The 12,976-nt window shown below is 40.0% G+C and overlaps 1 protein-coding gene across 16 annotated transcripts in view; it reads left to right on the top strand.

Annotated features, from left to right (window-relative positions):
* CALD1 (caldesmon 1) overlaps positions 1-12,976 on the top strand; it is a 203,380-nt gene that overhangs the window by 175,585 nt on the left and 14,819 nt on the right. For all 16 annotated transcript variants that reach the window (XM_054813237.1, XM_054813240.1, XM_054813243.1 and 13 more), the window contains 3 exons: positions 3,141-3,289; positions 8,061-8,316; positions 9,947-10,087. In XM_054813237.1, coding sequence (XP_054669212.1) covers positions 3,141-3,289; positions 8,061-8,316; positions 9,947-10,087 — 546 coding nt within the window. The remainder of the gene's footprint in view (positions 1-3,140; positions 3,290-8,060; positions 8,317-9,946; positions 10,088-12,976) is intronic.

Below are 12,976 nucleotides of genomic sequence, written 5' to 3' on the forward strand. Positions count from 1 at the left end.
AAGGAATACAATGTACCTACGTAATCAGATTTTGCTTTTGCAGTTGTGCAACACAAGCACATATCCTTTCTTAGTGGCACCAAAATCTGGCGCTCAAAGTTCAGATTTTGATGAAATTAGCAAGCAAAATCTGTATTCTTTTCTGAACTTCTCCATAATTTTTGATTCTCAAAAGCAGCCTGGAAAGTGCATGAGAACAAGCTTTCTCATGATGCGAGACTCCTGGTATTTCCTGCTTCCAGTTTGGCTAGACGTGCCGCAACAGTTGCTTTTCTCATGGTATTTGGGTATGGTAGTTGGCTCTAAATGGAAGCCCTAGACCCAGATGCCCACAGCTTTTAAGTCACCAAGTAATTGAACCCAAATAAGGAATCAAATTTGCCAAATGGCCCCAACCTCAGTAACTGATTCGCTGCGGTCTGAAGGTGTTCAAACTCTAGATTTAGAAATCTCAACTCTCAAATATTAGCATAACACCCTAACAGGAAAGAAGCAGTGTAGAGAAAGATTAAAATATAAATAAATAAAGTTGGGAATCAGCTAAACATGCTTTTGGTCATGTTCTATCTTGTCTTGATGGTCAAAATTTATGAGAGCATGTGAACTGTTTTCAGTTCAGGTAATACTACCCGTCTACTCCAGCTGGAGTCAGTGTAGTCCTTTTTACTGAATTCAACAGAAGCTGAATTAGCCTGTAATTTAGGGAAGCACTGAGACAAGGGGAAGTAGTTTTTCTGTTGCCTGCCTTTGGAATGGGACATAATGGTTTCTGCTTCTGTTCTAATCAATCTCTGTTTTGGCATTAAAATTAGTAGGAGAAGGATTGGGCCCAAAAGCTGTGAAATGTTTCTGTAATATCTTGTTTTATTGTCTTTTTGAATAAAAAGACCAAGCTATATTAATGGTTTTCTCAAATGCAGACACATTACCATAAATCCTACTGGCTTCTGAAATGCTATTTCCTAACCTATCAATTTTTAAACTGTATCATTTTAATATTAGTTTTCTCAGTGATTTCAATTAAGATGTAACAGATATGACCCTCCCCAGTGGACTTCAATACATCAGGCAGATGGAAGTATTGGCTTTTTAATGAGACTTAGAAGGGTCTTGATGAAAATGTCAGCAAAGGAAATCCTATGCTCTCAAAATCCCAACGCAGACATCCTGGCATGTGAAATCTTGCAACAATCAACATCACTGTTTTCAGTATCACCCTGACTGGAACTGAAGGGTTAGGATATTGTTAACAGGCAGCAGAGATTTTTGCTGTGAACATGATCACTAGCTACAATCTTGCCCAGATTTGGGAGCACCCAAAAGATGTTACTGTCTGATGGCATTTATTAGGCTCAATGAATAGCCCTGGTTGTCTCAGCCCAGCTCCTGGAAAACAGAAAACCATTCCTTGAGGCTGCTAGCAATAATGGCCTTGTTAGCTAGCAGTCACAGCATCATGGCCAAAGAATGCATGGTCACGGAAACTGAACCCCCCTCTTGTCCATCAGGGCGCTTCTGCCAGGTCGTGGATAAAGCCAGTTGGCAGGAGAGGGTGGTGAAAGTCTGCGCTGCTGCTGCCTGCTCTTGGGACAGAGCGAATGTCTCTGAGCGCTGCGTCCAACATCCCTCACTAGTGGCAAATTTTCTCAAGTAGTTTAACCACCCAGTACTCATAGTGTGTGCCACCTTGGCATTGTCCATTGTATGAGTTTCTGTGAGCGAGCAAACTGGCCTCAGGTGAAGTCAGAGGCTGGCTTTGGGACTTGACTCAGCAACTTAATACAACGCCTTAGGAGGATCTTGACTTTACGACTCTGAACTCATCCTTTGTGGATAATATTGCATCTCCAGCCATTGTACTTTGATGAGGAAGGATAGAGATTTGATTTGATTTGTGTGTCTATTCGGGTTTTTTTATTTTAAGGTGCTGCTTGGAACACCATAAAAAGCTGCAGTGTTGCAGCAGCACTGTTATGGAAGTTCTTTTTCTTTCTAGTTGGCAAATGGGATGGCAACAGACTTCCAAGGGACAAAACTATTTTTTCGTGAAGGTTGTCATATGAATTTTTCACAGAAGGTATTTCTTGCTTGTCAGCTAGAATCTTCCTCCAACATGGTAGAGCTGGGGAAAAAAATAATATTTGGAGGTAAATGTTTCTGCTGCTGCTGTGGAAGTTTATTTAGGCTGGTAGTCTAACTGAGTGGGAATAATTCTACCCGTGGATAAATAACTTAAATCAGTCCATATCTTCCTCCTCTTATCAGCATCTAGCCATGACTCAGTATGCTGGGATCAGGCCATCTGTGCTATTGATAAATACTTCAGGTTCATAGCTCTGAAAGAATACTGGAGAGTGAAATCCATGCACTAAATATACTTGATCACTATTCAGAATTATCAAACAAAGCTTTGTAAGGATAGAAAGAATTTTTGCTCTAGTGTTTCCAGAGGGAACATTTGCTTTTTCATAGGATTAAATATTCATGACTGGTAACACTGTGCATGACTAGCCCCTGGTAGGACTGTGCTTTTTGTCAGAGTAAGTTTTACTCTGATATAAACATAATTTTGTGTTTTGGCCATTATTCTTCCAATACTGAAGTATCCATCTGCTATGACACTGGAAAGTGTGAGCTCTGTCTAGCAAACCTGACAATCAGTGAAGGTTATGTATAATTTTTATTGCTCCAATGCTCTAAACCTTGTACCAAGAATGTATCAACAAATCTAGTCCCAAAGAATTTGCAGCCTAGAATCTTAATAGGCAGCAGGTGAAGCTGCAGTGGGAGAGAAGAAGGTTGGGGTGCCTCAGTGGGGTGCAGTTGCAGAATGAAGCAATGTGGTAGCATAGTCCCACGGCCGCAACAAACTCACAGAAGACTGATAATATTATGCAAGATGTTTGCATCTTGAATTCAGATCAGGACAGCAGAGTGGTGATTGGTCACAATTTAGAACTTTACAGACTACTTCTGCCATAAAACACACAAACATTTTGAAGACAGTTGCTTAGTTAATCATTAATACAAAGAAATCTGTGTTCCTTAGCTGTTATTTGGAATGCCTCATTGTGACTTCTTTGTTTTTTGTTTGTTTGTTTTTTGTTTTTGTTCTATGATTTACGGTATCTCCTGAGCAGGTAAAAGATGACAAGGATAAAGGAAAAGCACCCAAAGAGGAAATGAAAAGTATCTGGGATCGTAAGAAGGGAGTTCCTGAACAAAAGGCGCAGAACGGAGAACGTGAACTCACTGCCCCAAAACTTAAATCTACTGAGAATGCTTTTGGGTAAGTTCCAAGTGAGCATTATTCTTGCTTATGTTACAGCAGAGCAGGGGACTGTCTCTGGATCTCTCTTTAATAGCCTTGTAGCAGCTGAGTAGAAGACTTCGGCTGGCAATATCAGCAGAGGCTCTAGCGTTCATTGCGTCGTAGGTATGAATTAAGGCTCTTGGCCTATTTTCTAACAAACTGCCCCCACATTGTTGCAGGTAACAAAATGAAGTACAGAAAGCAGATGTAAATAATAGCCTTGCTCCCTCAGTAGATAAGAGTGGCTTATTGTCGGTCTGCTGGGGTTTTCCTTCCTTGAAGGATATTTATTTCTAATATCTGCACAGAGGCCAGTGATGACCACAGCCAAGATTTTGTGTTTTCTAATTTTTTAAGTCAGATTTCAACCTTTACTGATGTAACCTATTTCCAATTACCTACCTGCTTTTAATCAGACTCTACAGATCAGTACAGAGAACAGTCCAGTTCATAACTCTTGAAAGGGCTTCTCTCTTGATTTCAAGGCAAACCTTGAAATTAAAGGCTTCTCTGTAAAAGTGACTTTTCAGTTAGGTGAAAACCTCTCCTAGCCAACATGTTCTATTTTTTGTCTTTTTATAAGCTGTATCACAGTTTGATTTTTATTTTTCTTTTCAAGGAAAATTTGGCCTTATGGCTATATTGGGAAATTCAATGAAGGTAACAAATTCCTAGTGAAAAGTTTTTTTAAAAAAGGATTCTGCCTGCTAAAAGGAGGGCATACGTGAAGCAGAGTAGAAGTTCTTCCTTTTAGCAGAAAACAGGAATGAATAGGTTAGGAATCTAATTTTTTTTCCTTCTGCACATCTTTTCCTCTTTTACATTGACACAGGCAAAGAAAAGGTTAAGCTCTCCAGGCACTTGAGAAATCTGTGTATGGCAGATGGAATTTGCTGTTGTATCTCAGTATTCCCCTCGTGATTCTTCCGGGAAAAACAAACTTTCTCAAAATAAAATGCAGTTCAAAAGTCCCTGGAGACACCCTGACCTAAGGCCAAAAGACAGACAGAGATGGAGATGGAATAGCAGGAAATCGGCCTTGCTCAGAACTGTCCTGCTTCATGACTTGGGTCACATCATCAATAACATGAGAATGGTTTTCTAAAAATATTTTTGTTGTGTTTTCATTTGCTTTACTTCCTGTGGGAGACAGGCCTTAGTAGCAATATGTAGATTTGAGTTTCCACTCCTTTTTTTCTTTTTCTGTTTTTCTTCTACTATTTCCCAAACGTGGGAAGAAGCCTGTTTAATAGCCTTTGATCAGCTTGAGTAGAAGACTTGGGTTGGCAACATCAGCAGAGGCTCTAGTGTTCGTTGGGCTGTTAGTATGAATTAAGGCTCTTGGCCTATTTTCTAATGAACTGCCCCCACATTGTTGGGCTTTGTTTGGAACTATCTTTCTTTTTGTTTTTACATGAACATATCAGATACTGTTTAGGAGGCATGTAACTTGGCTAACACTCAGTGGTGAGGATTGAGAATAAAATAGCTTAGTGGAGGCTAAAGAAAAATCTTATCTGTGTCTTGTTTGTCTACGTCAGTCGGTAAGAGAAATACAGAATAAAACCCCATTTTATGGCTTCCCCTTCCCATCTCCCCTCCCACCTGCCTTCCTCCCTGTTCTCATACAGGACTGCAAAAGTCCTAAATATGATGTAACATGTTTTTTTCACATTGTTCTGACATTTTTGGCTCCCACAAACCACTTCTTTCCTTTTCCTCCTTGTCTGAAAGCTGGCAACCAACTTAATTCCTTAGCACCAAAGAGGTGCTTACGAAACTCTTCCTCCACCCAGCATCTCAATACTAATTTCCCAATGTCAACAGTAGGGAACAGAGATTCCCAGAATCTGTTGAAAACAGAGGAGTTTGGGAGGTGGAGGAAAATAAGGAGAATTACTGCCAGTTTATTGTTTGCTATTTTGGATTATGCAGAATCAGTAGAGGAAGTCCTGTAAACTGCACGAGAATAAAATGTCTTTCTTTGTAAGGAGGACAAAATAGTCGCCAGAGGTCTCCAAACAAAAATGGTAAGACTAGATTCTACCTTTGGCTTTTATCAGTTGAAAGCTGAGAGTAGCTGTTAATTTCATTGAGGCTATCTGCACTGAAATAGTCACTAAGGGACTAATCTTTCTTCTATGCTGATATAAAACAGAGTGGCTATTTATTAAGACAATCTTGGGAAATGTTATGTTCTTAGTTCTATTAGTTCTGAGGGCTGAGCATTTGCCATTGACGGGGATATAATTTTGTCTATCAGAAGTGACCTCTTGCATCTTCTTTGGTCCAAAGCTTCCAGGTCTGGGTGGGTTGGCAACACAAACTTCAGAGACCAAGAGGCAAAAAAAAAAAAAAGGTGAAGTTGCTGTGATGTTTGCTATAGAGGCTACAACCTTGCAATGAAGCAGGAAAGCCTTAGACAGGGATTTCTCATGGCCTGTGCAGGACAGATGCACTGGATCCTTAGAAATACTTAGTGCCTTAGAGAGGCTTGTAGAACATTTTTGGTTCTCAGACCTCCGCAAACTGAATCAGAGGTATTTCAGGCTGGACACCCAATATCATACCTTGCACTTCAGATATTGGTCCTCATTTTGTTTTTCAATGGGCTAAATGAAATTTCAAATAGTTTCCAATGTTTTCTCACAAGGCACAATGTGTTTTTCATTTAAAAAAACCCCCATGAGTTCCTTTCTTTAATTAGACATTACTACCTGATGCAAGCCCTTATTTGTGACCACTTACATTAACTTGACACTTAAGTGGAGAGTGATCTCGTGGTTCTACTTTCATGGTTTAAGTGATTCCATTGCAAAAACACATTCAGGAATAGGGCCTGGAGCAGAAAAGGATTGTGATAAGGTGATATTAGGGAAATATATATTATGTACTTGTAACTCTAGATTAGAAAATCAAGGATGAGAATTTACTTGGGGGTATGTGCATTCACAAATCTCTGGGGTATTTTTTTTTCTTTAGCTTTACTTTGTGATGTTACACTCTTGCATAGAAAAGACTTTCTAAAACAAAGTAAACACATTGCAAAATAAGTGCCAGGTCCTACTACTTTAGTGTTGAACTTGCACAGATGAAGTACAGCAGTTGAATTCACATAACAGCATCAGTTTGGTTATGCTATTTTGCCATATGTTTTTAAATGATATAATTCCTAAATCATGCATGCCATGCTAGAACTGAATTTCATCCAATTTGGTAAGATCATGTAGGGGCAGAGGACTCTGTGTTAGTAGATTCTGTTGTGATATTGAAACCAGAGATAATTCAGCACTGGTCCTACAGCCTGTTTTATATGGTTAATTCCATCTAGATGAGGCATCTATCTGAATGAAGAGCACCTTTGCAGGACTGGGTGTGATTCACCAGATTGCAAATTTATATGATATTTGCTCTAATCTGATTGTCTCTAACAGTTATTATTATTGTTGGAACACTTGATTTGTACCATCTTGTGGTATTATACTCTGCAACACTCTGGTTGCATTAATGAAGTCATTAATATCCAGCTTTTTTAAATGCGAACAGAACAGAGCGGAAAGGTTGTGGGTTTTTTTAAAAAAAAAAAATCCATAAGTACTTTCCCTTTCTGTCTCCTGTGAATAGCACACTGATACCTCTTATGTACCTATCTCCTTGTCAGCAGTAATATTAAACGCACTCAGGGAGCAGACATTTGTCTAAACACTGGTGTGGTAATTGTTTAACTAGGCGATGCTATCTGACTCTGTTGAAAGTATGCACTTCACCTATGCAAATTCTTTGGGTCAGGTTTTTTTTGTATTCTTTCTTTCTGTCTCACATATTACAGCTGGTTGGAAAACTTATGGTTTTCTCCTGTGGAAAGTTGCCGTTAATAAATAATTTCCAATTCCTTAATAAAAAGTCATACTTTCCCTGGAAAATGTCAGCAAAAGATCTGACGAACCTTTCCGTTCATATAGACTGGCAGAGTTCAAGTGATAGGTGTTATAGATGAGTTAGGAACCTTTTTAGGTGTTTAAAACACTGTTGAAGCTGTAAGATTCTCTTCCTTCTTGTGTCTCCTTCTGTTTTCTCCAAGTCAAGTAATTTATTCTGTTCCAAAAGATGCTTGTATTTTTCTAGAGGGTTTATAAAAAATACTTGCTTTTGAAAGCAAAGGATTAGTGCATCTTTTATTGCTCAGAACATAGCATAATATTTTTGCTATAAGTTTTTTGTATGTAAGTTTATCTCATTTAAAATGAACAGAGAGGAATTAGTTATGGCTTTCCATTGCTTTGAAGTATAATATGCTTTTGGAAGGGTTTCCTCTGTGCACAAACTGTAGAGCAGAGGTATGAAACTGTAACAGTTTATACCATAGAGATGGTGATGTGATATGATACTTCTTGCTGAAGTTACATGAGATGTTAAATATTTCAAGCTCAGTTACTGAATTCTTTTAAAAATGCACGTGGCCTGAGTTCTCAGGCGGGGTGGTGCAACTCCTGTGCACACAAGCACACGAGAGACTCCTTCCTCACTGGCAGCAGATGGGAGATGTTCTCCTTGTAGTATCCCAGCCTACTAACTCCCAATGAAAATGTTTTGGGCCTCTTGTAGTTTGCAAGGAGCAAAAGGTCTTATAAGGCAATATCTTTGAGTGCCAGGCTCTTGTGTTTCTGGTGAGCGCATGGCGGCGGGTGGCTCCAGTCAAGAAGGGAAAACCCATGGTGCATCACCTTCCTTTTCATTTCTTTCCCAGCCGTTCCAATTTGAAAGGGACCGCAAATGCTGATGAAGCGAAGCCGGGGTCTCAGGTCGAGGCTGGAAAGCGGCTAGAAGATCAGCGCCGTCGCCAAGGAGAGAATGAGGAGTTTGAGAAGCTGAAGGAGAAGCAGCAGGAGGCGGCGGCAGAGCTGGACGAACTGAAGAAAAGGCGGGAGGAGCGCCGGAAGATCCTGGAGGAAGAGGAGCAGAGAAAGAAGCAGGAGGAGGCTGAAAGAAAAGTCAGAGAGGAGGTGAGTGTAAAATAAGAAGTATTGGACTGTTTTTATTCCCTTGTAGGGATATAAATGGCCTTCCACTGGCCTTGCATTAGTTGATAACTCTTTACAGCAGTGTCTGCCACGGGCACTTTTAGGCAAAGAAGTTGGTGGGGCTGGAGATCGATGGATCTGTGTTTGACAAAAGGACAGAATGAGTCCATGGGAGACTGGCTCATAGGTGAGGAAGGAGCGTGCAACGAGGAAGGCAAGACCAAACCCAAGCATACAGGCCAAAGCGTGCTTCTCCTTCTTGGATCTGATGTTGCTGTGTGGGGAATTGTTGCCGTGACTTTGCTTCAAATCGCACTCTTTATCTGGGCCCTCTGGATTGTGTGCTCTTCTGGGCATCGCTGTTTCTTAGCATCTGTCAAGAGATAGTCTGTCACAACAGACCTTGATTTCCAATATGCTACCCAGCATTAAAATCACCCCATTTTCTAACCTTCAGATTTAACTGCAAGTATGCTATATTTGATATCAAATGACCACATCACATAGATGCTCTAGTGAGGACCCGAGGTAAAACATGCAGTCATCCAGGGTAGAAAGAAACATTACAGTTCTACCCTCAGGAAAGACAGGGCTCTAATAAATGTCTTCATGAGTCAGGATTTCATCTGTGATAGTTACAAATTTCTTATCTTCTTGGGGATGCAAAATGTTGGGGGCAGTCTTATAGCCACAGAGTTCTTAATTTATTTGGGGTGTCTTTTTGGCATTACACAGATTGAATTACAAAGTGCATGTAAAAATTTGTCTGCTCCAGATGAGCTGGAATGTAATGTTATATATAGTTCTGATGGGCTAGATCTCATTAGGAAGATATTCTTGTCTATTTAAATAGTGAGTACCCAAGCACATCTGTTTGCTTGTGCTTCCTCTGCCAAGGGACTATATAAATAGTATTTCCAGATCTCTGGTGCATCATTTAGAAATCTTAGTTGTTTGGAAAACAAACAGTAGATGAATAATAATAATGTTTGGCAGCTGAATGCCAATTGCTTTAATATACTAAGCTTGTTACAGTAGAACTGAATAGATGCTGAGATTGCACAATACCTTGCAGGTCAGACCCTGCTGACCAGCGCTCACAATAGTTGTGCTTTGGGGGCTTCTGGTTTGATTCATAGCTTATGAAGTAAAAACTCATATTCTCTTTGGAGGGAAAACTGTAAGCGTTTAATCACTTTTTTTGGCACCTATTGATTTTTAACTTGTGAAGTATTAAATTTGGCACAAGTGCCAAAGTGGATGGACAGAAGAACAGTACAAAGATGATACATGAGGATATAGAGAAACTGAATTTGAGTATTTTTATAAATGTACTTTTTTCTCTCTTTAAGTGGCACTGTATGGCAATAAATCTGGTGACCTCACTGTGAGTAGACACTAAAGCAGCACAGACTAGCTGTCTTCCCCACTTCCTTAACATTATGATGGATTAGCAGCGATACATTGCTAGATTTTGAATAGGTCACTGAACTTTTTTCAGTGGTATAAAAATCTGTTCTTAGAAAATTTCATAAATGTTTGCAGGGCTGCAAAGCCCTGTAATGGTGATGTAGTTTCTGAAAGAATAAGTGACCATTCATAATTTTTTAAGGAGGAAAAGAGGAGGATGAAGGAAGAAATTGAAAGGAGAAGGGCTGAAGCTGCTGAGAAACGTCAAAAGATGCCAGAAGATGGTGTATCTGAAGACAAGAAGCCATTTAAATGTTTCAGTCCTAAAGGTTCATCTCTCAAGGTAACCTCTCCACTAACATCTATATAGTATATAAAAAGTAACCAGTGGTGCATTCCAAACCAACAGCCAAACACAAAAGTAGTGTGGAAATACTTGAAATCAAACCTGGGACAATGGTCTGAAATAGACCTTAACCTGAAACCTTTAGATGAAACCATTCATTGGGATGATTGAAAATTAGAGAACTTCTCTTCAGCTAGAGTCTAGAATAGGAGTTAGCTGTTCTCGTTGATGAAAAATCAGAGAATCATAGAATGGCCTGGGTGGTAAGGGACCTCACAGATCATCTAGTTCCAATCCCCCTGCCATGGGCAGGGACACCCTCCACTAGACCATGTTGCCCAAAGCCCCATCCAACCTGGCCTTGAACACTTCCAGGGATGGGGCATCCACAACCTCTCTGGGCAACCTGTTCCAGTGCCTCACCACCCTCACAGTAAAGAATTTCTTCCTAATATCTAATCTAAATCGACCCTCTTTCAGTTTAAACCCATTACCAGTTGCCCTATCACTCCCTGCCCTTGTAAACAGTCCCTCTCCAGCTTTCTTGTAGGCCCCCTTCAGGTAGTGGAAAGCTGCAATTAGGTCTCCCCAGGGCCTTCTCTTCTCCAGGCTGAACAACTCTCGGCCTGTCTTCATAGGAGAGGTGCTCCAGCCCTCTGATCATGTTTGTGGCCCTCCTCTGGACTTGCTCCAATAGCTCCATGTCTTTCTTATGTTGGGGGCCCCCGAGCTGAACACAGTACTCCAGGTGGGGTCTCACGAGAACAGAGTAGAGGGGCAGAACCACCTTCTTTGACCTGCTGGTCACACTTCTGTGTGCAAAAGTGATCTTCACCTTCAAGAGAAAATTATTTGGAAACTTAGAGCTGTATTACTGTGTTGATTTTCAATGTTGATTTATTATAGGAGTGCTTTGTGAACTGGACTAGATAAAGATCACAAATGCTCTCTCTCTCCTTCCACATCCACAATTACTTTCTTCCTTGACAGATTACTTCGTCTTTAAGCATATTCAGCCTAATCATCATTAATTGAAACTGCCCCATATGGGAGTTCTAGTTTATGTCTAATCTCCCTAAAAATAGCATTTAGAAGTACTGGACTGGATTTCATTTTCTTACATAACAGGGAGAAAAAACCCATTCTGTTGCTGCAGGAATTTCTAAGTGGTCTTCTGTGGCCTATATTATATTTGAAGTCAAATAAATCAATTAAATGGCCTTTCAGCATGGAAGAGGAATCCTGGCCCCACTGAAATTATTGGGAACTTTTTGGTATGCAGTCCGGTTGCTTTCTCAGCTCAAGCTCAAACTACACGTCTATTAATCGTTTTTAACTATCTTTTCCTTTTCTCATTGTGTCATTAGTTACTTAAGAATCCAAAATGTGTATCAAAAAAGGCCCCTTAGTGGGCACTAGGAGAGAAAAGAACCAGGCAGGAGGTTATCAGGTAGGAACTCATTGGACCATGAAGTGGATCTCCATGGGATTAAGAACTGTATTTGTTGAGTGATAAACTGCATTTGGTCAAAATTACATTTCTGCTAACAGAGAGCTACAGTTTGAATAGCTCTGGAGCTTTAGGCCTATACTGGTTTGGGTCCAGTTCTAGCAAATACAGTGTGCAAATGCTTTTGACTGGACTTGCATTTGATTTCTCAGACACATCTGAACCTGAAATACAAGGACAGAATACATACAGCTGTAAACGAAGATTGCCAAGCTTCACAACTTGCTCCGATTAGATAAACCTGGTCTTGCCATTTCATTTGCAAAAGACCATGTCAAGAACAGACACTATAAATGTACAGCTTCTTCCCAGCCCTCCTGGGAGGGCTTCTTTTCCTTCTTTCTTTTTATTGAGATGCCTTTTATGACATACATTTGGAGCTTTAGTTCACAGATGACTCAGAAGAGAGGAAATTATACTTGAAAACACATAATAGAAAGATATAGATCATAATTTTGGGGAGGGTGGGAAAAAACACTGGATTTGGCAGGAGGTTAATAGCTTTCAGAGAGCTTTTGGACTGATGCTACACTATTCTACTAAGTGTATTTTTAGAGGAAAGCTGGAATTTTCCAAATGTCGTTAAGCATCCAAGGTCCAATTTTTTAATGATGATAATTGCTGCTGGTTTTCATGGCTCGTTAAGTAGAAGTTGTTTGTTACAAAAACTCATATATACAACTTTGTACACACTTCTTCTGGTTCTCTCTCTGAGAAATTGGTGATACTGTACATATTCCAGTCCAGTGTCTGTGGGTGGCCAGAGTAGATATGCAATGCTGTTGAACTTCACACCCTAAATTGTTTCTTGGCCTTCTGTGGTCAATAGCTGAGGAGAGAATAATCTCATTTTTAATAACCTGATGTCAAACTCCAGTTTTTAGAAGACAGTATATTTTGTTACCTTTCATTTGGACAGACTTCTTAGGCTGGTCTATGCTGGTTGGTACACTGCTTTCTCGTTGCCAGTTATGCACTGCCCAAGTTATCTTTTGCCTTGTAAAGCATCTGGCACATATTTTCTCCCTTGATTAATGTATCCTCTGGTTAGATGTGTCATGAGTCATGTGAGAACCCTAAATGCACAGTTGTGGGTGAGCAGTTGGAATTAATAATGAAAAAAGGGAGGCTCAATATTAAATACTGTATGATACATGTGCACATTCTGACTTCTCCTAGATCACTATCTGGCAAAGCATCTTTTTCTCTTTCTTTGTCCTTCCTGATGTGATAAGTTTTTTGTGAAGAAAAAGAATTCCTGGGAGAGACTTAGATGAGGAAAGTAGGTCATGCCGTTTACCAAGTGAACTGCAAGAACAAAGGAAAGAAAGGGACATAAACTGAAAAGGAGTGTGGCATATTACAATCTTCTGGAC

The sequence above is a fragment of the Grus americana genome, chromosome 1, assembly GCF_028858705.1.
Source record: "Grus americana isolate bGruAme1 chromosome 1, bGruAme1.mat, whole genome shotgun sequence".
Lineage (NCBI taxonomy): Eukaryota > Metazoa > Chordata > Aves > Gruiformes > Gruidae > Grus > Grus americana.